Below are 26980 nucleotides of genomic sequence, written 5' to 3' on the forward strand. Positions count from 1 at the left end.
TTACAACTTCCGGTCAGTGGGGGAAGAGGAAAAAAACCCTGATGGAAACACTAGTCTGGGCACCTTTCACCCCGCTTTTTGTCATGCGGGCGTAAACCACGGAACCAGAATGAACACCGGAAAAAAGTGCACCAAAAAACGTATTTGTTGCCGTTAGCTTGACGTCTCTTTCCTCGATTAATTGTCTGATGCAAAGCTTCTGTATTGGCTTAAAAGATGTGAGATTGTGAATCCGCAATGTTTCTAAAATAACTTCTTCAAAAACTTCGTTCGGTACGTCCATCTTTTGTTTTGTTGTTTGCCGTTCAGATGCTTGTGTCAAATTGTCAAGTTAACGTAAAAGTTGACGAGCTAGAAACGCTGCCCTTCCTGTCTAGGGCGGGCTCTAGGCCGGAACCAGGTAGGGTGACAAAATTAATTGTGATCGGAAGCCAGGCTCTTTCTCGCCGAGAAGAGCCTGGTGACGCGAGGTTATGGAAACACTGAAATGTATAGCTACATATTTTAGGCGTGCTAAGCTATATAAAAAAACGTGCACATTCTTAAATGCTTTGTAACACTTTGTTTTAATTTAGTCCCATTTGTCAACAACACTCCCATCTGATCAATGAAACATATTTTGATGCTGCCATATTATCCTAATGAGTGTTGTAGCCTACTAAACAAAATCCAGTGCCTGATAGCCTGCATGGTTCATAAGTGTTTAGATAAATGAGGTTCTACTGTAATTATTTCCAGTCTTTTTCATCTATTTAACATTTTCAGTCATATCGTTTCTCATGGAAATACAGTGATAAAGCAGGAAGTTAAAAAGTTCAAAGATGCTCGGGAGAGACCATAGAACATTTCACTCGGACCAAAACATAACAAAGACTACATTGATTTTTTTTCTTCTTTAAATCCAGATTTTTTTTAACGTCTTGGTCCGAGCGAAAATGTTATGTGGTCTCTCCTGTTTCTATATATATCTGAACAGTTTGGTTTGAACAAGTACAACTGTTTTTATATGCATTTTACGAAATGTCTATGGGAAAATAAATTACGGAAGAAAATCTCTGGTACAGTGCTGAAGCAGGAAGTGACGTTCACTTTGCCTCTCGTCTGCTACTGGTTGAGTGTCTTTTTACTGCGCGTGCAAACGGTTCTGTGTGACAAACGGTTCGGATCGGTGTCGGTGTGTGTGTGTGTGTGCGTGCGTGTGCGTGTGTGTGTACTCCCAGGTTCAGCAAGGAGAACAAGGGGACTGTTGACCCCTACACACCTACCTGCCTTTCGGGGCAGGGCCCAGGAACTGTATTGGGATGCGATTTGCTCTGGTGATGATGAAACTGGCCTTGGTGGAGATCCTGCAGAGCTTCAGCTTCTCTGTCTGAGGAGACGGAGGTGAGTCCACAAATGTCCATACAAGAGTCATCATTGCTAGTTAGATGACATGTCAGAGGTATCAGGAGTTAATAATGGCCTTTTTGTCAATCCAAAGATCACCTGGTGACACACACGGCACTTTGAAAAACAATACAACTTGATCACAATGAATAGAGTAATATTATATAAAATATTATAAAAATAAATAATACATCTCTAATGGCTATCCACTCTTTTTGATACCGTTGCTACCTGCCAGATTCCCTTTGAGATGGACGTCCAGGACCTGCTGCTATCGCCACAACGTCCAATCAAAGTGAAGCTGGTGCCACGTTCTGAGCGTTCTGAGCCCTCAAGCTAGGAAACCAGCAAGAACAACACTTGCATCAGCTGTGCATGCATGACAGTGCACATGCACACGGTCCTCTAGCCTGGGTAAACCCATCCCCCACGTGACCTGCTCTCAGACCTGTTCTCAGTCACTAGGTTTATCACTCATTTATATTTATTCATATTTTTATTTTATTTTGTATGTGTACTTTGTATTATCACCATCACTGTATTGTTATTAACATGACCTAGTGAACTATCTATCCTTGGGAAGGGGTGGGGCTTCTCCTTTTTATTCTTCTTTGTACTATGACTTATACAGTATATGTAAGACCACATACATACATATACACACACACACACACGCACACACACACACACACACACACACACACACATTTAACTTGTGTGTGTGCCCCATTGTGACTGATGACATCAGTGTGTGCCCCTGACATCACTGACTTGTCACAATGCCTCCTTGAGTGTGTGTGTCTGTGTGCCCTTATGACATCACTTTTGACATTCCCACTTATGACATCACATCATTAGCCAATTAGCCTAATTTAAAAAATCCATCCCATCAGGTGCCCTTTACACACCCTGAAGGTTTCAGCCTGATCGCACCTAAAACAGCATAGCTGTGGCCGGACACAGAACTTGCAACAAACAGACATCATAATACATTTTATATATAGATAGATAATGAGCACACTAAATTGCTGTGTTGTATCAGCTGTGTCACAACAGCTGTCGGACCCCAAACTTCAGCTGGCTTGGTCAATGTCCTGTGTCATCAGATGAACAATATATCCAGCAGCTGGACCAACTCCCGCCAGCCGGAAAATGTTGCTGCCCGCAAGCACAGACATTTGCCATCATCACCCAAAACATTTCCTCTCCGTGTTTTAGAAAGTTGGGTTTCATCCCACCCAGCACAACTCTCCCACATGACACTTCACACATGCACAAGTAACCTCTGTGAACTGTCATAGGTACACTATGGAAATGATTGCTGTCAGAAAATCCTTTGTTGTTGGAGGGTTTGTTTATTTTATTCGTTTAAAATACATCATCCGACCTAAATAACCTACATTAGCATGAACAACAGTATTGATATGGAGAAAATCCTCATGATTATCATGATACTGCTTCAACCACATGGCCCATCTTAATTTCTGGTATTGCCCCCCTGGACAAAAATGCACCAGCCTCCCCTGGAGGTAAAAGTAAAAGTATCTCCAAAGTATTAAACCGTCAGTCAATTGAGCTAGAAAGACTGTCTGCGTTGCAAGTTATGCTAAACAAACAACATTGGTAGAATATGTAAGATCTGTTCAGGCACAATTATTCCCAACAACATAAGTGTCACAGCTTACATGTGGCATATATCCTAGCCCCGTTACTCCTCTTTCCGGGTATGACGTCATCGTCTACCCTACAAGAGTCCCGTCTGCGACCCGTACATAGACTTGCCTGCGACTCTGGCTGCCAAGCTGTCTAAATCAGTGATACGGACGTATTTACAAGTGTCACAGAAACATTTCAAAGCCACATACTTGAGAAGAAGGGTTCATAGCTTCTCGACGTTGGTGGTTAGAAATGTGCTGGTGATATAAAATAATGGTGAAAAAATCATATCACCAGCACAGACTTCAGATGAAAAGAGGCATTTATGAACAGCGTCGAGCTTTCTAAGCCCGACGTCGAGAAGCTATGAACCCTTCTTCTCAAGTATGTGTCTTTGAAATGTTTCTGTGACACTTGTAAATACGTGCGTATCACTGATTTAGACAGCTTGGGCACCAGAGTCGCAGGCAAGTCTATGTAGGTCGCAGACGGGACTCTTGTAGGGTAGACGATGACGTCATACCCGGAAAGAGGAGTTAAGGGGCTACATACGGTATATCCTTAACGCACAGTTCAAGTTAGACAGTCTCTTGTTTTCGTGACAGCAGGAAAAAATTCACTGGCCATCCGTGCAGCCCTACTGCCGATGTACTGGGAGTGTTGCTCATGTGAGTGTCCTTCAGTTGGACAGAGACAAACTTTTCCTCAAAGAAGCTGTTGCAATGGGGGGATAGTGTCCCCACGGTCTCCCACGTGTCCGTCTCGTCACAGTACCGCTCAATGGTGTGAACGGTATTATTGGCATTGCCCAGGGCCAGTACGTAGATCATTCCATCCACCACAGCAGCAGTATAAGCGATGTAATGTTCTTTCATAGGGGCACACATGGTCCACTGATTGGTCTTGGGGTTGTAACACTCCACCTCATTTATTAAGGTGTCCCACCGGCCAGTGCGGCCACCTATAACATAGATCTTTCCTTTGAGTGTACAGGCAGCTGCACCATGGCGAGCGATCTGCATAGGTGCCACCTCAGCCCATACATCGGTTTTAGGGTCATACACCTGGACTAGATCTGTTTCAATGGGTCCCATACTACCACCAGCACGATAGAGCAGTCCATCAAGGGACACCACAGAAGCCTGGCGGACGGCTATCTTGATATCATTTATAAATTGCCAGGAGTTGGTGATGGGGTTGTAGCACTCCACAGACTCCATTCCACCCCACCCGCCCACCGCAAACACGTAGCCGTTCAGCATCACCAGGTCGAACTCCGATCGAGCTACATTCATGGGGGCCAGCTCCAACCATGAGTCCAAGCAGAGGTCGTAGCGCCACATCTTCCTGCTGACTGAAAGATCGGGCAATTGTCCTCCAGCCAAATACAGTGTAGAGCCTGACGCCACCAGACCGTGAGTGGTTACATCGAGGGGCAGGCAGGTCAGGTGCTTCCATTGATTAGTCACAGGATCTAAGCAATCAACGGCGCTACCCTCGGGACCCTCGATCACTGTCAGGAACACAGTGGACCACGCACTGCGGCACGAGAGCTCTCCACGGCGGTCCTTCAGCAGCAGGTAGTCCCGGTACTCCTTCTCCACCTCCAGAGACTGCATCACGTCGTGGAGGTAGGAGGGGCTGATGAGAGGCAGACGGATATGCTCCAAGACCTTTCCAAAGCTCTGTTTGCGGGTAGAGCACTTGTTCAGCCATAACATGGCGGCCTCCAACACCATCTCCTCATTGGGCACGTTGACATCGTCACCAATGATCTCCGTCAGTTGGTCCACAGAGAGAGACAGGAACTCCTCCTGCTGGTAAACAGTGCTGAAGTGCTGGAGGATGTAGTCCATGCTGCGTTTCTCCAGCTCCTTAAAGGAGTGGGCTTTGGCAAAGAAGTGGATCCCCACACAGTTCATTACAGACATCTGATGCTCCATGAACCGACAGCAGGCCTCTCGAACCGCCATAAAGTCCAGCAGGTTAGCCGCTGCTAGCAGGGCCTGCACATTTGCTTTGGAGATGACCACCTGTGATGTGTACGCATAGCTCACCAGCAAGTCAATCATCTGAGGTTCAACTCCACTGATGGGAACACGTTCCTGTCTGGACTCTCTGAAGCCCGCGGAAAACATTCCCTGGAAGTAAGAGCTACATGTGGCCAGTACAGCGCGGTGGCAGGGGAACTCCTGCCCCCCACAGCACAGGGTGACATCACAGAGAGCGTTGTTGAGCCGCAGGCTGTTCAGGCCCTGTAATCACCAAGACAAAGCAGAAAGAAACAGGGGGTGGTTTTTACACGGCGCACTGCACATTTCGACAAGACTTTTCAAACTCACGAAAATTTAAAACTGACTTCACATCGTTCTAGAGGACAACTTGGCAGACAATTTCATGTGTTTACCTAAATGTTTCCTCAAAGTTTAATCGAGTAGCGAAGCGAATGAAGGGAAATTACGCGATTTAAGTCAGTATAACTCAAACCAATCACAAGGAAACATTCACCGTGTACACAGGGGTTGGCTATAATGTAAGTAAAGTGACAGACCAAAGGACAAATCAAAAAATCCAGTTGGGAATCCACTCTTAAATGCGAGTGACGATTTTTTGTGGGGGGTTTTTCAGGCGGGCTGAAACGCTGAATTTACTCCTCTAAATAGAGCTTGATTTAACTTATTATTTCGGTCTTTTTCAAAATTATTTTTTCATTTTGTAGTAGTAATGGTGCATATTTGTCGATACAAGCAGTGTTTTTATTCCAACATGACCCAATAGTATGTTTAATACTAGATTTACATGAGGCCACAATGCAGAAATCTCCCATTGTGATTACATTAGTTCGTCCTGCCTACCTGTAGCACGGCGTCGGCGTGGCTCGCAGTCACACACAGGTAGTCCTCGCTGCCTGGATGCCGAGAAGCTGGAGGAGCAGCGGTGTCGACTGGAATCATTTCAGCCATATCTCTCTCGTGTTTTCAAAGAAGATGCACGTGAGACAAACTGTGAACTATATCATCAACTCTGTGTCTGTAGCTAGGCTATAATAAGTGCTCAACAACAACAACCCGCCTCAGTCTCTTGAGTCTTCTTCTTCAAGGTTAATTGGCGGTTGGCAAACAACGAATCGGTGCATTACCGCCACCAACTGGTATGGAGTGTGGACCAGACTCTATTTCAATCATTAGGGGCGGAGCGTTGAGAGATCCACGGGGATTATCCACGGAGGACTTGTGGGTGCTGATTCGGTCTGCAGATATGGTGCAAAGCGACGCTTCGGAGGACGGCTTCAGGGAAGATGGACTGCCGTGAAGCTAGCTGCTGCTATGATTGGCCAGAGAGAGAGAGAGGTGACGTAGAACCCTTGCTATATATATGAGAATGAACTGACGTCATATCTGACGTCATTGCAGACGTCATACTTGGACTTTGACTGACCACATCATACTAGAACTTGACTGACCTCGCGGGGTGATCAGGTTATGCACGTGTGGCCTTCTGCTTGAAATTGGGTCTGGAGACCTCACTACTCTAGTAGGCCTATAAAAAAAAAAAATTAAAGACAAAACCCCCCAAATATATATACATATAGATACATACCTACATATCTATAGCCTATATATACACACACCTACAATAATATCCTCATATCCTCTCAATCAAATGTGTTGTTCTAAGATACTGAAATATGAGTCGATAACGGTTATCCCCTGAGCTCTTTTGCAAAATATCCACCAATTCAAACTGTACCTAACTTTTGACTGCTTGTATCTACACGGCGGGCAGAAAGCAGCACACCGACCGGATGTTGATTAACCGATACAACAGCAATGGCAGCGACCTTGTGCAGAGCATGGTTTTAGTAACAGGCTAGTTTGTGTCTAAAATGCTCTAATAGCAACTATACTATTATACTGCTGCTCATAACGTTACAACATGATCTCGTTAATCAAATCCGCTGTCGGCGGAGTGAGCGGCATCTGTAGGAGTCGGACCAACGCTCAGCTGACAGGTAACTAAACGAACTAGCGGTTAAGCGTTAGCCAACACACAAGCTTAGCTAGTAGGTTCTATATACACCCTCATTCTCACCATCATCATATATGGGGAAATATTTGGGTTGATGTTGGTGTTGGTACATTAACAACAGTTGGGGTAAATTAAAGCTACGTGCAATTCCAATTCCAACTACAGGAATTTAATAATGATTATGAATTTACCATTCATTCTCAATTCAGTTGATGAATGAAACCCAAACCCAGACATCTCGCCCCATCTTCCGTCGACATGTGCTGTCATACTAAGCACATTAAGTAATGCGTGTACTGCTGTTTGTTGCACAGGTGTTTTGCAGAACCACTTGAAGATCCTGGCTGCTGGAATGAAGACATGAAATCCCTCCAGATTTCAGTGGTAATCATACACATTAAGCAAGGAACCTTTTTCGACATGTGATGTAGTTGTGTGATTTTGACTGGAAAATCTCAGTTGTGTAAAACTTAGATCAATCAAGAACACCTTGATGATCCGACCACCACATCAGAATCAGAATCACTTGCCACAATATGTAAGATTACATGAGGAATTTATCTTAGTGTAAGTATGCAGCATAGTGGTCATATCAATATTCAGAGATTTAAAAAAAGATATATAAAAGACAAATCACAACATTGCAAGTGCAGTCCAATATATATACACGGATAAGAGGAGTGTTACGTAAGCATTATGAATTTCCAGTCCAAGTTCAAGTGAATCTTCAACAGTGTGAAACCGCTCTGTGCCCACCCCAGAGGTCTGATGTTAGTTGGAGGGTACCTGATGTTTATGTACTGTGGCTGATTCAACCTATAGTCCTCCTCACCTCTTTTTTCTTTTCTTTTGTAACCTCTGAAGATGTGGTGCTGCCAGACAGGCCCAAGCTAAAGTTCATGAACAAGGTGCCCAACTTTAAGAAGCCCAAGAAAGAGATGAAGAAACTGCGGGATATCCAGGGCACGGCAAAGGCAGCAAACGCCTTCACCACTGGACAGTATGCCGATGTGGTGAGTGCATTTTTCAGTAAACACTGCTATCCAGTGAGCTGATATTTGACAACTGTTCTGGCCTGGGGGCATTGAATGAAGATGATTTTTTAAAAATCTAGTTAATGCTGTGTTTTTAAGATGCAGCAGTCAGGAATCATATATTACCAGACTAATAATGACTTGTGGAACATTATCCAAAGTCTAGTTGAAGTCTAAAGGATATTTTAAAAATGCAAATATTAGAATAAAAAATGTATGGAACTACACTGCTTTATGCTTATTATTCCAAAGCATAGTTACTGCAAATTTGTAATGGGAGACTACTCGCACTATAAGCATCCTATTTCATGCTATCCCATTTCATATAGCTAAAACATGGCATCCAGTCTTCTGTCAGGAATGGTCGTCCATTTTACAGACACTACAATATTGACTATTTTGAAAGCGTTACGGTACATGCTCACACACACACCTCTTCCTGCCCCCGTGGAAGGAATAGACTTTTAGTGGCCCATCTATGAAAGTGCATCCCGGACGGTTGTTGTCAAAATATATTATACAAATATCAAATCTCCTGATCAAATATATCTTTATTGTGGAGTACACAAGTATTAACACATTCAGTGCCACAGCGCTTCAGTAAAATTGTCTGGAGCCTGTGCCAGATTCACTTCCATTCAGTTGAAAACAGCTATAGAATTTTTTCTATTATGGCTATATTAACAGGGCTGGACTTTAATGAAACATTGAACACTCCTGCTTCTTCCAAAGAAGAAATTTTGTTTCTAGACAGTTCCATTATGAAATTACAGCCTCTCAAAAAAGTGCACTTTCAAGGGTTTTCTGTCGTTTTTTTTTACTTTCCAAGATATGGCCCCTTTTATGAATACCTTTTGCACTCTAATTTCGAGCACATTCACTGACTCTGGCTGGTGTTTTCTGATGTGGTGGCGTGTGGTGTGGTTTCTGTGAAGCCTGTGTGCCACACACCCCTCTCCCCCCCCCCCCCCCCCCCCTCCCCCCTCTCCCCTCTCCACCTCTGAGCTGCGGGCTCCTCCCACACGCACAGAGTTTGTTTTCTCGTTTTTGCCCCGGACAGATCCCAGCGCCCATCAAGAAGGAAATGATGCGCGCTGGCAAACGCGACTGAACGAAAAGGCTTGGCCGTTCGGCTTCGGATGCTGGCTTTCTAGGAAATCGTGTGGAGATAGATAGAAGCATAAGAGCTCAGTTGTGAGCGCGGATGCAGCCGAGCCCACTGTCCGCTGTAGACAGAGCAATATATACGGCTCTCGGGCTCTGGCAGAAAGCATGCATCGGTTTCCACTTTCTCCGCTGTCTCCTGTACAAAGTAAAGGATCTGAGGTGGGTGGAGCAGCTCCTGTGACGATGTTTAAGGTGGCGCCGTGTGATCCCTTGAAGGGATTCATGCTCACTGGCTAGGTACGACCTTAAACAGCAGAATTATGGAATAATATGAATTATGATTTTAGGACGTCCACAGACGTCCTTGGCACTCCTCGTTACTTTTTTTTAGGACGTCCACAGACGTCCTTGGCACTGAATGTGTTATTGCCTCATACAGTGAGTATATTATATATATATATATATATATATATATATATATATTGTGTTTTATACTGCTAAATGAATGTGATAACCTTGAAAGTACAAAGTGGTTTGTGAGAGAATAACATTTCAGAGTGCTTCCCCTGTCTGTCTGCTCCTCAGGCCCTGGGAGGGGGCTACCTGCACTGGGGTCACATAGAGATGATCCGTCTGACGATCAACCGCAAGATGGACCCCAAGACCACATTCGCCCGCTGCCCATTACAAGCCCATCACCCGTAAAGGCCTGGGCCAGCGCATGGGTGGGGGCAAGGGAGCCATTGACCACTATGTGACGCCCATCCGGTACGGGCGCTTTATTGTGGAGGTGGGAGGAAAGGTGGAGCTGGGGGAGGTGCAGCACATCCTGCACGGAAGTGGCAAAGAAGCTGCCGTTCCCTGCCAAGGTGAGGCGACAGATACACTGTATCCTCTCTCCACGGTGGAGGGGGGGGCGGGATTAGAATTGTGTCCCATATCTGTTGCTGATATCTCTGATAATAAAGTGAGCGGTTTAGACAGCATCACTGCCGAGCATCTCAAGTATGCTAGTTTGAGAACAGCTCCTCTCCTTGCCCTGTCTTTTACTGGTTTCATGTTCCATGGCTTGTTGCCAGACTCCATGCTTTCTGTCTGACTTGTCCCAGTGATCAAGGGCAAAGCTGGTAAGGTCAGTAGCCTGGACAACTACAGACCTATAGCTTTAGCCAGTATACTGTCTAAAGACAACTACAGACCTATAGCTTTAGCCAGCATACTGTCTAAAGACAACTACAGACCTATAGCTTTAGCCAGCATACTGTCTAAAGACAACTACAGACCTATAGCTTTAGCCAGCATACTGTCTAAAGTCCTGGAGATAATTCTGCTGGATAGAATAAATAATCAGTTCATTCACTCCACTGATAATCAGTTTGGCTTCAAAGCCAAGCATGGCACTGACCTGTGTATATATGGTTGAAAGGAAATTGTAGGCAAGTATAGAAGACACAACTCTACTGTCTTTATGTGTTTTATTGATGCTTCTAAAGCTTTTGATTGTGTAAATCACAGTAAACTGTTCGCCAAGTTGAGTGAAAGAGGGGTCCCAAGTTACATTGTGAGACTGTTAGCCTACTGGTATGCAAAACAGAAAATGCAAGTAAAATGGGGCAATAGCGTCTCGGCTCCATTTGGATTAAGCAATGGCGTGAAACGGGGGGGATTTTGTCTCCTGTGCTCTCTCCAACTTCCACTTCACACCTAGACCAGTAAGTTGTGTCGGAGAATGTTGACCAAAAGTAATGGGCAACAGATTTTCTCTGTAAAGAATATAGGCCTTCACACTGAGAGAAAAAGTAGATGGGTCCCATGATTCCTGGAATAAATTGAAATTCAAAATCTAGTTTCCAGTTACAGAACACACATTAGAATATGAGCAAAATATATTAAAAAAAAAAACATTTTGAATAATAAGTCACCAGAAATAGTTATTTAAAAAAAATCTCATCTTGTTGGAGCGTAACGCTGGATCTACCACGTAAATGATTTCCCTAATTTGATATCTGGCTAGAAATTGTATTGCAAAGCTTTGAGACTTATAACTTTATAACACTGGAACATTTTTTCCACTGCCGTTTCATGGAAATGCTGAAACTCTTGACATTGATTCTATCCCTGAGAATTTTGATCAAATGTCCTGAACAAATCATGGAAAATGATCTTCTAAAAACGGTGGCAAGCCGCTGCACTTACTGAAAGGCTAAACGTATGCTGTGCCTCTGTCCACAGCCTGCCCCTGAGGTGAAAGTGGTGTCTAACTTGCCTTCTGTTACCATGGAGGAGGTCGCTCCAGTCAGCGCTAGCGATGGTACCCTGCTGGCACCAGAGGAAGTCAAGGTTTGTCTTCTTTCATCATGATGCAAACATTGATTTGATGTGGCTGCATGTGAAGTGTCGTGTCTGATACTGTCCTCCTCTAACCAAAGGAGAAGAACAATGTGCTGGGTGATTCTGAGAAGAAACGTGAGAGACGCAAGAAGAAGATGGTGAAGCGCCTCAAGATCAAGGAGAAAGAGAAGAGAGAGAAACGTCAAGAGGCCAGTAGAGCTGGACAGAACAAAAAGCTATCCAAGGCTGAAGTGGCAGAAAACCTGAAGAAGCTCACGAAAGGAGGCAAAGCTACGATAATCAAGGTCGGTATCGTTTTGCTGTGTTGATCATGTTTCTGGATGATGTTATTATGTGGCACTTTTCCACAGCTGGCTCAGATATGGCTTGTTGGGCCAATTCAAAAATATTCACATCACCAGTGATTTACTATTTGAAATTGTGGCGGTGTTCATAAATCTATGTCCTCAAGTTTTTTTGTTATAATAAAATGAGGGAGGACCACCGCTCAACCCGGCACCGTCTTGGTTAAGGTGCTGGAAAAAACAACTGCAGAATCCACAATGAAAGAAGGGCTTTCCGCACACTTGAATTTGCACTAAAAATCACATTTATTGTAAGCTTCCGGTCAGCAAGACCTCTATAGGTCTTGCTGACCGAAAAGTTACAATAAATGACGATTTTTAGTGCAAATTTAAGTGTGTGGAAAGCCCTTCTTTCATTGTTATAATAAAATAAAATGGAAAAAGAAAAATCATGGACATGTTTTTAGGAGGAAATTGGGGTGTCATAATTAATAACTGTGACTGACTATGCTGTCAACAGCCAAAATGAAACAAATCCCTCAATAGAAACTTTTTATCTCACTACTATAAGGCGAAGGGGAATTTCTTAACTGTGCATGGCGGGGCTAGGAATGAGCATGTGATATTTCTAGTTGGCATAATGAAGATGATATGAAGTAACGTTCCGCTCCTCTGTTTCAGGACGAGGCTCTGCGCTCCTCCCATGCCTTCTTCTCTCAGCTGCAGGACCATGTCAAAAGTCAGATCAAAGGTGCCAAGGACCAGTCTTCCAAGAAGAAAAAGCACAAAGACACTATAGAAGATATAGAATCTATAAAAATATAAACACACACACAGATATATACTTCTACTAATACTATCGGTTTCATTCTGCCCCCCCCCCATTGTTATACATTTAGTGTTTAGAGTTAATCAAAATGGAATTAAGAATTACTAGGCATCTCGCGCGCAAGCTCGGCTGCTGCGTGGCCTCACCTGCCCTATTGGCGTGTGTGTTGCTCACTAAATGTTATTGCATCAGTGATGTCACAATGCCTCCTTGTGTGTGTGTGTGCGCGCCCCATTATATCACTGATGACATCATCAGTGTGTGTGTCTGTGTGCCCCCGACATCACTGATCAGTCTTGTGTTTGTGTGTGTGTGTGTGTGTGTGTGTGTGTGTGTGTGTGTGTGTGTGTGTGTGTGTGTGTGTGTGTGTGTGTGTGTGTGTGTGTGTGTGTGTGTGTGTGTTCCATTATGACATCACTTTTGACATGATCACTAATGACATCACATCATTAGCCAATTAGCCTAATTTTAAAAATCCATCTCATCAGGTCACCCGCACGGGTGCCCTTTACACACCCTGAAGGTTTCAGCCCGATCGCACCTAAAACAGCATAGCTGTGGCCGGACACAGAACTTGCAACAAACAGACATCACCCACATACTCAGTTTTATATACTGTATATAGATAGATAATGAGCACACCAAATTGCTATGTTGTATCAGCTGTGTCACAACAGCTGTCGGACCCCAAACTTCAGCTGGCTTGATCAATGTCCTGTGTCATCAGATGAACAATATATCCAGCAGCTGGACCAACTCCCGCCAGCCGGAAAATGTTGCTGCCCGCAAGCAGACATTTGCCATCATCACCCAAAACATTTCCTCTCCGTGTTTTAGAAAGTTGGGTTTCATCCCACACAGCACAACTCTCCAACATGACACTTCACACACATGCACAAGTAACCTCTGTAAACTGTCATAGGTACACTATGGAAATGATTGCTGTCAGAAAATCCTTTGTTGTTGGAGGGTTTGTTTATTTTATTTGTTTAAAATACATCATCTGACCTAAATAACCTACATTAGCATGAACAACAGTATTGATATGGAGAAAAATCCTCATGATTATCATGATACTGCTTCAACCACATGGCCCATCTTAATTTCTGGTGTTGCCCCCCTGGACAAAAATGCACCAGCCTCCCCTGGAGGTAAAAGTAAAAGTATCTCCAAAGTATTAAACCGTCAAGTCAATTGAGCTAGAAAGACTGTCTGCGTTGCAAGTTATGCTAAACAAACAACATTGGTAGAATATGCAAGATCTGTTCAGGCACAATTATTCCCAACAACATAAGTGTCACAGCTTACATGTAGCATATATCCTAGCCCCGTTACTCCTCTTTCCGGGTATGACGTCATCGTCTACCCTACAAGAGTCCCTGTCTCCGTACATAGATTTGCCTGCGACTCTGACCCCCAAGCTGTCTAAATCAGCGATACGGACGTATTTACAAGTGTCACAGAGACATTTCAAAGCCACATACTTGAGAAGAAGAAGGGTTCATAGCTTCTCGACGTCGGGGTTAGAAATGTGCTGGTGATATAAAAAATCATATCACCAGCACAGACTTCAGATGAAAAGAGGCATTTATGAGCAGCGTCGAGCTTTCTAACCCCGACGTGGAGAAGCTATGAACCCTTCTTCTCAAGTATGTGGCTTTGAAATGTCTCTGTGACACTTGTAAATACGTCCGTATCGCTGATTTAGACAGCTTGGCAGCCAGAGTCTCAGGCAAGTCTATGTACGGAGACAGGGACTCTTGTAGGGTAGACGATGACGTCATACCCGGAAAGAGGAGTAACGGGGCTACATATATCCTTAATGCACAGTTCAAGTTAGACAGTCTCTTGTTTTCGCGACGGCAGGAGAAAATTCACACTGGCCATCCGCGCATCTCCCCCCCCCCCTCCTCTCTCATGCAAATAACCCTTCTCTGCTCATGTGAGTGTCCTTCAGTTGGACAGAGACACACTTTACCAATACCATGTTGCGATCGGGGGATAGTGTCCCCATGGTCTCCCACGTGTCCGTCTCGTCACAGTACCGCTCAATGGTGTCAACGAAAGGCTCTGCCGAGTACATATTGCCCAGTACGTAGATCATTCCATCCACCACAGCAGCAGTATTAGCGAAGTAATGTTCTTTCATAGGGGCACACATGGTCCACTGATTGGTCTTGGGGTTGTAACACTCCACCTCATTTATGAAGGTGTCCCGCTCGCCAGTGCGGCCACCTATAACATAGATCTTTCCTTTGCGTGTACAGGCAGCTGCACCATGGCGAGCGATCTGCATAGGTGCCACCATAGCCCATACATCGGTTTTAGGGTTGTACACCTGGACTAGATCTGTGTCGGGTAGCTTTAGCATATTATCACCACCAGCATGATAGAGCAGTCCATCAAGGGACACCACAGAAGCATAGCAGGAGACTATCGTGATATTATTTATAAATTGCCAGGAGTTGGTGATGGGGTTGTAGCACTCCGTTTCATGCAACCCGCCCACCGCAAACACGTAGCCGTTCAGCATCACCAGGTCGAACTCGAAGCGAGCTTCATTCATGGGGGCCAGCTCCAACCATGAGTCCAAGCAGAGGTCGTAGCGCCACATCTTCCTGCTGACTGAACCATCGGGCAATTGTCCTCCAGCCAAATACAGAGTAGAGCCTGACGCCACCAGACCGTGACTGGTTACATCGAGGGGCAGGCAGGTCAGGTGCTTCCATTGATTAGTCACAGGATCGAAGCTATCCACGCTACGCTGGTGATGCCCGCTCACTGTCAGGATCACAGTGGACCACGCCCTGCGGCACGAGAGCTCTCCACTGCGGTCCTTCAGCAGCAGGTAGTCCCGGTACTCCTTCTCCACCTCCAGAGACTGCATCACGTCATGGAGGTAGGAGGGGCTGATGAGAGGCAGACGGATATGCTCCAAGACCTTTCCAAAGCTCTGTTTGCGGGTAGAGCATGTGTTCAACCATAACATGGCGGCCTCTAACACCATCTCCTCATTGGGCACGTTGACATCTTCACCAATGATCTCCGTCAGTTGGTCCACAGAGAGAGACAGGAACTCCTCCTGCTGGTAAACAGTGCTGAAGTGCTGGAGGATGTAGTCCATGCTGCGTTTCTCCAGCTCCTTACAGGAGTGGGCCTTGGCAAAGAAGTGGACCCCCACACAGTTCATTACAGACATCTGATGCTCCATGAACCGACAGCAGGCCTCTCGAACCGCCAGAAAGTCCAGCAGGTTAGCTGCTGCTAGCAGGGCCTGCACATTTGCTTTGGAGATGACCACCTGTGATGTGTACGCATAGCTCACCAGCAAGTCAATCATCTGAGGTTCAACTCCACTGATGGGAACCCGTTCCTGTCTGGACTCTCTGAAGCCCGCCGAAAACATTGCCTGGAAGTAAGAGCTACATGATGAGGCCAGTACAGCGCGGTGGCAGGGGAACTCCTGCCCCCCACAGCACAGGGTGACATCACAGAGTGCGTTGTTGAGCCGCAGGCTGTTCAGGCCCTGTAATCACCAAGACAAAGCAGAAAGAAACAGGGGGTGGTTTTTACACGGCGCACTGCACATTTCGACAAGACTTTTCAAACTCACGAAAACTTACAGCTGACTTCACATCGTTCTAGAGGACAAGTTGGCGGACAATTTCATGTGTTTACCTAAATGTTTCTTCAAAGTTGAATCGAGTAGCCAAGCGAATGAAGGGAAATTACGCTATTTTCATCAGCATAACTCAAACCAATCAAAAGGAAACATTCACCATGACGTGTACACAGGGGTTGGCTATAATTTAAGTGACAGACCAAAGGACAAATCAAAAAATCCAGTTGGGAATCCACTCTTAAAGGCGAGGAGGAGTGACGATTTTTTGTTGTGCCGTTTTTTTTCAGGCGGGCTGAAACGCTGAATTTGCTCCTCTAAACAGAGCTTGATTTCACTTATTATTTCAGTCTTTTTCAAAATCATTTTTTCATTTTGTAGTAGTAATGGTGCATATTTGTCGATACAAGCAGTGTTTTTATTCCAACATGACCCAATAGTATGTTTAATACTAGATTTACATGAGGCCAGAATGCAGAAATCTCCCATTGTGATTACATTAGTTGGTCCTGCCTACCTGTAGCACGGCGTTGGCGTGGCTCGCATTCACACACAGGTAGTCCTCGCTGCCTGGATGCCGAGAAGCTGGATGAGCAGCGGTGTCGACTGGAATCATTTCAGCCATATCTCTCTCCTATTTTCAAAGAAGATGCACTTGAGACAAACTGTGAACTATATCATCAACTCTATTAGCGTAGCAACTCCGTGTCTGTAGCTAGGCTATAATAAAAGTGCTCAACAACAACCATAGACATATATGACAACAACAACCCGCCTCTTCTTCTTCTTTTATAGATTTAATTGGCGGTTGGCATCCTTAAATGGTGCATTACCGCCACCTACTGGACTTTGATGTCTTCTTCATAGTTAGGTTAAGTTAATAAGTTGTCCTTTATTTATCCCATGGGGAAATTCACCATAGTGCAATCTATTTACAGTGTTCATCATGTATCCTCCTCCCATAATGCTCCCATATGCCCATAACAACCCGCCTCAGTCTCGTGAGTCGTTCCTATTGGCTATATTCCACATGGGTGTGCGCGTCTACAAAGATATGTGCAGAGCCGGATATGTGGAGTGGAAAGGTAACCGCCCACCAAAAAATTCCCCACGACGTCACGAATGATCATCACGGAAGTGAACCGAGAGAAACGCAGGCAGCAACCCAAATAAGTTGGTGTTTACTCGGAGTCTTGGACTGGTAATTACAGGTAACGTTACTGTCACTTGTCGAATGTTCATTAAATGCTAACCGTTTTGAACTTAACTCTCGTCAAATCGCACTTTTGTCAATTTGTTTAGGTACATTAACGTTCGCTAACATCGCCTGAAGAGGATTGCTAACAAAGGCTAACGTTAGCTAGCGTTCATTGGGGTAGCACCACCGCAGGCTCTGAATGTTTTCGCTACGTATCGGTAGAAAGCCATGATCAATCAATAAACTGAAAGAGAATATATATAGATTTGGGGATAGCAACGTTATTGGTATATTCAAGAAAGGGTTCGTTGACGGCTAACAGTTACCAACTGTTTCTGTATGACAGCAAGCTAACTTCTGTGTGTCTGTGTGTGAGAGAGAATGTTTGACTTTGTTTAGTCGGAGTCATTGGTGTGGTCATGCTCACATGATTAACATGACTCACTTGAGCAGAGGTGCGACAGGGAGAGAGAGGTTGCCCAGCCACATATGTAACGTTAATTAATTTGACAACACTGTCATTCGTATGGTTTCTTCTGGACTGTCTATGCTCATCTCTCTCCTGTCCACAGGGGAGCAGTCATCATGTTGGGAGGAGGCTTCAAAGCAGAGAGGCTCAGAGTCAACCTCAGGCTGGTCATCAACCGACTCAAGCTCATGGAGAAAAAGAAAAGTGAGTCCTGCACTAATGGAAAAACTGGTGTACTCTCTCATAATTGATTTCTAGACTCTAATCAAATTGCCCTGCTTACTTGCAACGTGAAGACCAGTGGGTTTCCTTTTTGTCTGTTCTTCCCTGCAATGACAGTTGACTCCCCCCCCCACTCCCACCCCACTTTATTCATATGTAGCCGAGCTTGCCCAGAAAGCAAGGAAGGAGATAGCTGATTACCTGTCATCGGGGAAGGATGAACGGGCGCGGATCCGTGTGGAGCACATCATCAGAGAGGACTACCTGGTGGAGGCCATGGAGATCCTGGAGCTTTACTGCGACCTACTGCTCGCACGCTTTGGCCTCATTCAGTCTATGAAGTGAGTGATTTGGCCATGGCCCAGTCCAAGATGCGCTGATCACAACTTATTAAAAGTACTGATGTACAGCACACATGTATACATCTATATTAGTGATACTCAACCCGGGGCTCTATAGCCACATGCGGCTCCTTTATGGGTAGTTGTGGCTCTTTTAAGTCCTACTTGAAATAAATAAACATCTAAGAATAAATAATGGGAGGAAAGGGAGTTTTTGGATTGCGGCTCTTGCAAAGATTTTTTTGGGTCAATGTGGCTCTTGAGGACTGTTCACCTTATTCTTTGCCCATACAAGGACGCTTCTGCATGACGTCATTTTGTAATCGTCTTTCCGTTTTAGACACAGAAGTAGATGACGCCTACCGTAGTCATTTTTAGACTTGCCAAAAAGCTGTTTTCAAGCAAAAAAAAAACCCACTGTTATAAAGTTCTAATATTTTTTCAGATGAGAACATTCCAAATATGTGACCAGTTCATCAGAATAACGCCTATTTGGAAGTATTTAACGAGCAGCGAGGATTGGGAGCGCTGGCTGTGCTGACCGGTCGGACTAGCTGACGCTAGTATCTGTCAAACCCTACTGTAAGCTACTGGCAGTGAGAAAACCCTGTCGACGTGCTTTTGTAACTAACGTTAAATGCCGACCGGGTACAGCCATCGGCTCCTCGCAGCAGTAACGCTATGAACATGTAACTGAAGTTGGCCGCAGTGTAGCTTCTGAATGTTGCCAAACATCATTCATAGTGACGTTTTGTTTTGAAATTGGCCGCCAACCAGCGCTGAACCGGAAGAACAAATACAAATGCGGGTAACGCGGAAGAGAGAAAAAGTGGGCGTGGTGAATAGGGAAAAGGTTGAGTACCACTGATCTATATGATAAAACTGAGGAACACTGGGTAGTATACACATTCACTTACACCTTTTCATCTTTGTCATTCACTTTGCGTCTGGGTGTCACTGCCCTCCTCTTCATGAACCGTTTTCTTTCTCCTCCTTCACTCCTTTCTCTGTCTCCAATCAGGGAGCTGGATCCAGGCTTACAGGAGGCCGTGTCCACCCTCATCTGGGCAGCTCCTCGTCTCCAGGCCGAAGTGTCAGAACTCAAAATAGTAAGTAGTTTACTCGGTGTATTGTGGCAGACAATCCTGAACAAATACCGTCCGGCTTTTGAAACCTGTCTTAGTTCACTATGTCAGAGGCATCAGGAGGTGGCAGCGTCTTGACAACGTCATCTCCGCTCACTTTTTCTTTCAGGTGTGTGACCAGCTGTGCGCAAAATACAGTAAGGAGTATGGCAAGCTGTGCAGGACAAACCAGATTGGCACCGTCAATGACAGGGTAGGCATTTTCCCCCCACTGCCTCTCTCTCCGAGTGTGTTCACATATCTAGTCTAGACTTATAGAGGCTTCCTATCTGCGCCTAACCGCGTGTCTGATCTGTATTGTTAAGCTGATGCACAAACTGAGCGTGGAGGCCCCTCCCAAGATCTTGGTGGAGCGCTACCTGATCGAGATAGCCAAGAACTATAACGTGCCATATGAGCCTGACGCCATGGTCCGGGTGAGTATTCCAGATCAGATACCAGTGGTTCACATCTCTCGCTCGATAGAAAATGAGGAATCCATAAATAATGTATATTCCATTGCTTTCCTACCTTCCATTCGTCTCATAAATGTCAGCAGTCATAACTTAAGTGCCTCCACTGACTGTACATGTGTTCTCCCCGCCCCCTGACAGCCAGAGGCGTGTCCTGGTGAGGAGGCCGACCTGATTGATGTGGACATTGACAATAAGAGGGGTGGAGGAGGAGGAGGTGGAGGAGGAGGAGGAGGAGGAGGAGGAGGAGGTGGAGGAGGTTTCACTGTTCCTGCTGGTGCCATGCCTATGCCCATGCATATGCCCATGCCCATGCATATGCCATCAGCATTCAACTATCCAGCTCCAAAAGGAGGAGTAAGACATGTTTTACAGACGTTCTACTTATTCCTGTTCATAGTTTATAGTTAGAACTAGAGAGGCAAAGTGACCGCCTACTTCCTGCTTCAGCACTGTACCAGAGATTTTCATCCGCCATTGATTTTCCCATACACATTTCGTAAAATGCTTATAAAAATAGTTTTACTTCGTCAAAACCAAACGGTTCAGCTATATTTAGAATCGGGAGAGACCATAGAACGTTTCACTCCGACCAAAACCTAAAAAACTCCACGAAAAAATATTATAAATGTTATGTGGTCTCTCCTGTTTCTAAATATATCTGAACCATTTGGTTTGAACTAGTAAAATTATTTTTACAAGCATTTTACGAAATGTCTATGGCAAAATAAATGGCGGATGAAAGTCTCTGGTACAGCGCTGAAGCAGGAAGTAGGCGGTCACTTTGCCTCTCTATAGTCAACTGCTTTGCTCAGACTTGTACCTGACTTTTTTTTCTCCTCTTTCTCCAGGACCCATTCGGTGCCCCTGTTGGGACCTACAACAGCATGAACAACTTCCCGCCTGGCATGGGAGGAGGGCTGCCCCCTCAGCTGCCCAGTTGCCCCCCAACATACGAGTCTGTAAGTGACTGAAACCTTCTGTTCCTGCCCCACAGACAGCTGGACAGACGGAGAAGGCAGGGCAGCACTCAGGGAAGAGCAGTTCATTTTAGCTTGCTTGCAGTCTCGCCTTTCCTCTGAAGCTCAACTCTATTTGATGGAGTCGGGGATAGGGTTGCCACGGGCCTGGAAATTGCTTGAATTAAAAAAAAAAAGTACTAAAAGTGCTTGGATTTATAAAGAGGTCCTTAAAAGTGCTTGAATTTCGTCTACCGGAATCTCTGAGTTTGACCGTCTTGTCATCTCCAAATTGCTGGGCAAAGCTTGACACGCTTTCTTCCCGTCTAACAGTACTGTATCACTCTCCGTGCTGCATGCTGTCATTGCTGGTCAAGATTTGTTTTACGTTAATCTTAAAGGAACAGCTCACCCTAAAATCCAAAATACATATATTCCCTCTCACCTGTAGTGCTATTTATCCATCTATATAGTTTTGTGTTAGTTGCCTGAGTTTTGGAGATATCGGCCGCAGAGTTTCTGCCTTCTCTCCAATACAATGAAACTGGATGGCACTCGGCTTGTGGTGCACAAAGTGCCAAAGAAATACATTTGAAAAACTCAACAGCAATGTCTCTTTCCAGAAATCATGACCCCGTTACTCAAGATAATCCACACACCTTGTTATGAGCAGTTTCATGGAGGAACTATTTTCTTTTGATCAAACTACACCCGCTAGCTGCTAGCTAGTTCCTACATGAGACTGCAAAAGAAAATAGTTCCGACATGAAACTGCTCACAACAAAGTCTGTGCATTATCTTGAGTAACCGGGTCATGATTTCTGGGCAGAGACAATGCTGTTGAGTTTTTCAAATTCATTTTTTCGGTGCTGCGAGCACTACAAGCCGAGTGCCATTCAGTTCCATTGTATTGGAGAGAAGGCAGAAACTCTGAGACCGATATCTCCAAAACTCAGGCAACTCTCCCAAAACGATATAGATGGATAAATAGCACTACAGGTGAGAGGAAAAATATGTATTTTGGATTTTAGGGTGAGCTGTCCCTTAAGAGTTAATGACTCATTACGATGTGTAAGCAGGACTGGAAACAAATAGACCCTTCTCACGGGGGCCATTTTGTGTCGAAAAGGCAGGGTAAACACAGGTGCAAGCAAAAAACACTAATGACGGTTTCCAACTTCCATGATTGGATCTCTGTGGATTATTGGCTTGTTTTGAAATAATTTGTTCTCGAAAAGTGCTTGAAATCTCTCATTACAAGAGTGGCAACCCTGCAGGGAGTTGGTGTGCTTAAGATTCTGCTTCAAATGCACGGGCGTGGTTTGTATGAACTGCTTATCACCGCTAACCAAATGCTCGGAGTGGGTTTCTATTGAGCACGTCAAGAGTGCATGCATTTATGTATCAGAGGAGGAATCATGTCCCGCAGAAGCTATAGCAAGTCAGAACTTATAGTTTAGCTTCATCTATTTTTGTGGCAGGCAAACCTGAGGTGCAAACTAACCTTGAAAGGTGGCGGATGGTTTTCTCAGAAATGCAGTAGCTTTCGCAATCATTACCAGAACTGAATGATTCTGTCTTTCTCAATACTAATATCATTAATAGTATTTCTTATTTATGTGAGGGTGAGATGACCCCCAAACACACTATTATTATCTATTTCATACATTTATCTATTTTTCAGATTGATGACCTAAAACCCTCTGTTCCTTCGCAGGCAATAGGTGAGTTCTGCTAGTCACCAATAATATCCTTATACTTGGACTTTTCCATGTAAATTGGGAAGAGTCCAGTGTTTGTGTTATTTAATCCGTCTATTGAGTGGTTGTACTGCCTAATGTGCCATTGTGCGCTGCATGTATTTTTGTCAGACCACACACACTATTATTCTATTAAATATTAAAAAAAATATATATTATAACTATAAATGTATAGTTGAGTATATCATGTTGAATGTGGTGTTTTACTCTCCAGCCTCTGGGCCTTCATCTCAGTTCTACGACAACAACGCTCTCCCGGAGCTCCCCTCTGTTCCTGACACGCTCCCCTCATCCTCGTTCGGCAGACACACCACCACCACCTCAGATGACATCGACTTCGACGACTTGTCGCGGCGGTTTGAGGAGCTGAAGAAGAAGACCTAAATGGCAATGGGCCCGGTCTACACACACACACACACACACACACACACACACACACACACACACAGAGGACCCTGTGTATCACCTCTGCTACCCACACCAGGAAATGGGAAATGCTAAAAGGCTCAGAATCAGATATGGATGGTTCCTTCCACAGTGACTTAATCTTAAGTAGATGCTAAACGTAACTTTGCCTCATTCAGACAAAATGTGTCTAGCTCACAAGTTAGGGTGCTTTACTCAACGATGTAATCACGGTTCTGTTGACACAAAGTACCAGTTGCCACTACATTTTATACTGCTCGTCATATTATAGTCATGTACATATCATATTGTCATGTAGTCCTTTCTACAAATGCTTTGGATCGAGGTCTCTGTGACTAAGTCCACTCTGCTTTCAACTGTTCCCATTTGGCTGGGTGATATACTGTATGGGTCTTGCATTTAAGCAAATGTATAACAGATTTTATTTACTTTTTCCAGGGTTTGGGATAAGATGAAGATATATATATATATATATGGCGTGATTCTACTTTGGCACATGTTGTATTGCTCTGGTCTTTAGTGCTAGGTCACTGAATAGTGGCCCAAACCAGTCTGACCGCCTTTACCGGTTTTGTTGGGAAGTTGGCGTTCACACTTGCTTTCGATTGTTTCCGAGGCGAGGCTCGAATACCCATTTGCTACAGCAGGACTAGAGCAGTCCAGATAGTTTAGGTGTGGACCACAGCAAGACTAAGAGAAGTCCAGATAGTTTAGGTGCAGACCACAGCAAGACTAAGATAAGTACAGATAGTTTAGGTGCAGACCACAGCAAGTCCAGATAGTTTAGGTGCAGTCTCTTACACAGGCATGCAGCTTTGTAACTGTAGAATGTAGAATGGACATTTTGAAACACTCCTTACTCACTGAAGCTCTCAAACTCCAAGGAGCACCAGACTAATAGCACTGTCACAAACCCCAAGTGGCACATGTAGAAAATATTAACCTTCTTTATGGCCTAATATATTTAAGGTATATGGAGCCCTCCTGGAAAAGCTCAAGGTGACGCATGTCGAACCTGTTGTATGACATCTGTTCATCTGTTACAGGGGTGGAGGGGCACAAATAGCAACTGAGAAAATGGTCTGTGGAACTGTGGAATATATACAGTATAAAGATGATAAATAGACAATGATATAGATAAACCCATTTACAGGAATGATAGTTTTGATTGTACAGAAAGATGATTTTGGTAGTAGGAAGGTGTTCAATTATTGAATAATCTGTTTTATATACATATCTCCAAATAAAGTTCTGTGCCCTTTTGAATGTCCGTTTTACCAAATACTTGCACTTTCTGTACGTTTGATTGAAATAATTCAATTTGAATGCAAGACATAGCTGCAGACACAAGAGTCTTACTGGGGCTCACACACAATAACCTATTTTGAATGATTTGATGTAAATATCGCCCCCAAATGTAATACTATTTTATCCGTATAGTGCGTCATGCGTGATCACATATGCATGTGTTATTTATAGTGTGCGCTGCACGTCACTGCTTCCGCCCTTCGTTTCTAATCAGAGGCCTTGCCAATCTGCAGCCGGATCACGTCTACATGTGACCTGCATACCGGTGTCATGCCGAGTTTTGCACCCCCGCCGAGAAATGCACCCCCACCATATTTTGGGGCTGTTTTAACTTAAAAGCAGGGATGCAAATCTCGGCAGGTACAAACCGCCGAGATTTGCACCCCCCTCCATAAAGCCAGGAGAGATCCCCAGGTCTCGAGGTCATCTGTACCCGGATTTTAAGTACCAAAGTCGGTCTCCATGAGCCAGGACAGACCCCCTGGCTTGGGGATCACGTCGAAGGACAATTATATCATTTTTAAACAGTTGAGTTCCCGTATAAATCATTACAATATGCTCCCGGAAGGTGGGGATGCAATTCTCGGTGGGGGTGCAAAACTCGGCATGACACCGGATCACTTCTACATGTGACCTGCATATAACCTCACTTGATTCAGTTCCATTTGTTAAATTGCCCCCCCCCCCCCCCCCCCACACATTTTTTTAATGACCTGTTCAATTAAAAATTCTGCATCGGAGGGAAACTGGACTGGATCATCTGTGGAGAAATGGGGGAATGTTAAGGGTTTTGTTGTGTAGGAAAAGACATTGCTGCTGCCTCACCCAACCCTGTTTGCATGACGAATGGTTGGTGGCCTTATTATCATTAATGACATGACAGCATGTGCAATCTCTGCAAAGCAAGTGGTGCATCTAAAAGGTTTCTCACCGGTCGATCGACACCGACAGTGCATCAATAAGTCAGTGAGAGAGCGGGAAGAAGAATTAATTTGAGGTTTCTAGGAAAGGCCTAGTAGAGAGTAACACTACTGAACTGTGATCTGCTCACTGTTTTATTTCTATGCTATTCTCTTTCACTGTTTGAGGAATCTTTCATGCTAAACTTGAACAGACACTTATTGCAAAAAAACATACATTAGATTTTCTTTCTTTGTTTACTACAATTCTGATTTAATAAATGACTGTTTGGCATTGGAATACTGGAATGGTCTCTGCTGTATTTTATTCAATTTAATTTAATTAATTCAGAGCACCCCAAATCCCTCCAGTGACCCCCACTTCTAAATAATGGTTGGTCCCTAACATAGCACAGCTATGTCTAGCATTATCCAGTAGGGGGCATTAGTGTCCCACAGCTATACTGGGATAGGTTCACCGAGCCCATAAAGATGTAAGTAGCCAGGGTTTCTACCATTGTCCGAGCTATTGTTTCCTTCGTTCCTTCTTATTTCTGTGACACCAGAAGTAAATCATCACTATTTTAACATGAAACTGATAATTTTATATTTTTGTTATCCAATAAGTCATATTAGTTAAGGGTTGTTGTAACAGTGGCTCCAAAATCATTGATCAGCTCCCCGATTCTTCACAGTACACCTGTGGAGGAAATGAGTCATGCCATTCTTATCAAACAGGAAGTGGAAGTTGCACCAACTGCTTTAACTTGACAGCTATGTCTGCACTTCATTCAGTTTAAAATAAAGAATTTATTAGATTAATTTATTACACTAAACGTTTTTTTTTAATGTAATTCACCATAGACAGGCAGCACTGCTAGCTAGATCATAACAGTTTATTCAAGTTCACACATGCAACACATACAAGAGGAATCAATGAAAAATCAATCTGTTCATGATTAAATGTCAAAGTAAAAGCGCAGATCACGAACATGTTTGCACACCTGCTTCTTGTACGTCATAAGCAAGAGTGTGAACCTATATGTAGTTGGGTCTACTCATAAATCATTTGAAGGCAGTACAGGCTGAGTCACATAGAAATAGACATGCAGGATGAAGATGAGTTATGATGACAGGCACATGTGTGCTGCACGGTGGCAGAGAGCTGAACTGCAGAAAGTGCTCAATTAATAATCTGGTCCCATATGTGCAATTGCATAATTTGCTTTGCCCGTCTGTCTCTACATCTGTCCATCCGTCTAAAGTCTAACGTGAATGTCTATGTTGAAGGTTTGGCCCTCGCAGTGTGTCAATGTTTTAGATTTAAGCTGCAGCTGATGTCCAATATTTCTTCTGATATTCAATATCTTTAAATTTGACAAGGATTCAGTTTTTAGCCTGACCAGTTTATGCTTGGTAGGCTATGGTGGAAAAGCCTCTGAAACTGCTTTTAGACCATCATGGGACCCAATTATTTTGGGGTTTGCCAGACTATTCAGTGGTGA

At 44.3% G+C, this 26980-nt stretch overlaps 3 protein-coding genes and 1 pseudogene across 4 annotated transcripts; 2 read left to right on the plus strand and 2 right to left on the minus strand.

Moving 5' to 3' along the window:
- Positions 1-1261: 1261 nt before the first annotated feature.
- On the minus strand, positions 1262-5996 carry LOC310799870 (kelch-like protein 24; the record flags this gene model as incomplete). Its single annotated transcript, XM_083662471.1, has 3 exons — positions 1262-1369; positions 3684-5297; positions 5898-5996. 3 exons carry the CDS (start codon positions 5994-5996, stop codon positions 1262-1264), a joined length of 1821 nt encoding a protein of 606 aa, XP_083518597.1.
- A 982-nt stretch (positions 5997-6978) lies between these two features.
- Positions 6979-12673, plus strand: LOC310799871 (annotated as a pseudogene). The gene is made up of 7 exons: positions 6979-7054; positions 7386-7455; positions 7936-8084; positions 9798-10081; positions 11445-11552; positions 11642-11848; positions 12530-12673. The product of its transcript is annotated as an uncharacterized misc_RNA (transcript).
- Positions 12674-14592: 1919 nt separating this feature from the next.
- On the minus strand, positions 14593-16912 carry LOC310799872 (kelch-like protein 24; the record flags this gene model as incomplete). The annotated part of the gene is made up of 2 exons (XM_083662472.1): positions 14593-16203; positions 16814-16912. The coding sequence occupies 2 exons, from the start codon at positions 16910-16912 to the stop codon at positions 14593-14595; spliced, it is 1710 nt and encodes a 569-aa protein (XP_083518598.1).
- A 461-nt stretch (positions 16913-17373) lies between these two features.
- Positions 17374-25772, plus strand: ist1 (IST1 factor associated with ESCRT-III). Its single transcript, XM_083662413.1, has 10 exons — positions 17374-17507; positions 18067-18167; positions 18346-18526; positions 19548-19635; positions 19781-19864; positions 19977-20087; positions 20265-20480; positions 20975-21085; positions 22767-22806; positions 23057-25772. Exons 2-10 carry the CDS (start codon positions 18080-18082, stop codon positions 23224-23226), a joined length of 1089 nt encoding a protein of 362 aa, XP_083518539.1. The 5' UTR covers positions 17374-17507; positions 18067-18079; the 3' UTR covers positions 23227-25772.
- Positions 25773-26980: the final 1208 nt, after the last annotated feature.

Source organism: Poromitra crassiceps (genome assembly GCF_964638095.1).
Source record: "Poromitra crassiceps genome assembly, chromosome: 28".
In the NCBI taxonomy this organism is placed as follows: Eukaryota; Metazoa; Chordata; class Actinopteri; order Beryciformes; family Melamphaidae; genus Poromitra; species Poromitra crassiceps.

What these genes read in the sequence shown, in the direction of transcription:
- ist1 (XM_083662413.1), top strand. Translation starts at nt 18,080, where the DNA reads ATGTTGGGAGGAGGCTTCAAAGCAGAGAGGCTCAGAGTCAACCTCAGG. An exon ending in GCTCATGGAGAAAAAGAAAA is followed by an intron (nt 18,168 to 18,345) that starts GTGAGTCCTGCA and finishes ATTCATATGTAG; the next exon opens with CCGAGCTTGCCCAGAAAGCA. An exon ending in GCCCCCCAACATACGAGTCT is followed by an intron (nt 21,086 to 22,766) that starts GTAAGTGACTGA and finishes TCTATTTTTCAG; the next exon opens with ATTGATGACCTAAAACCCTC.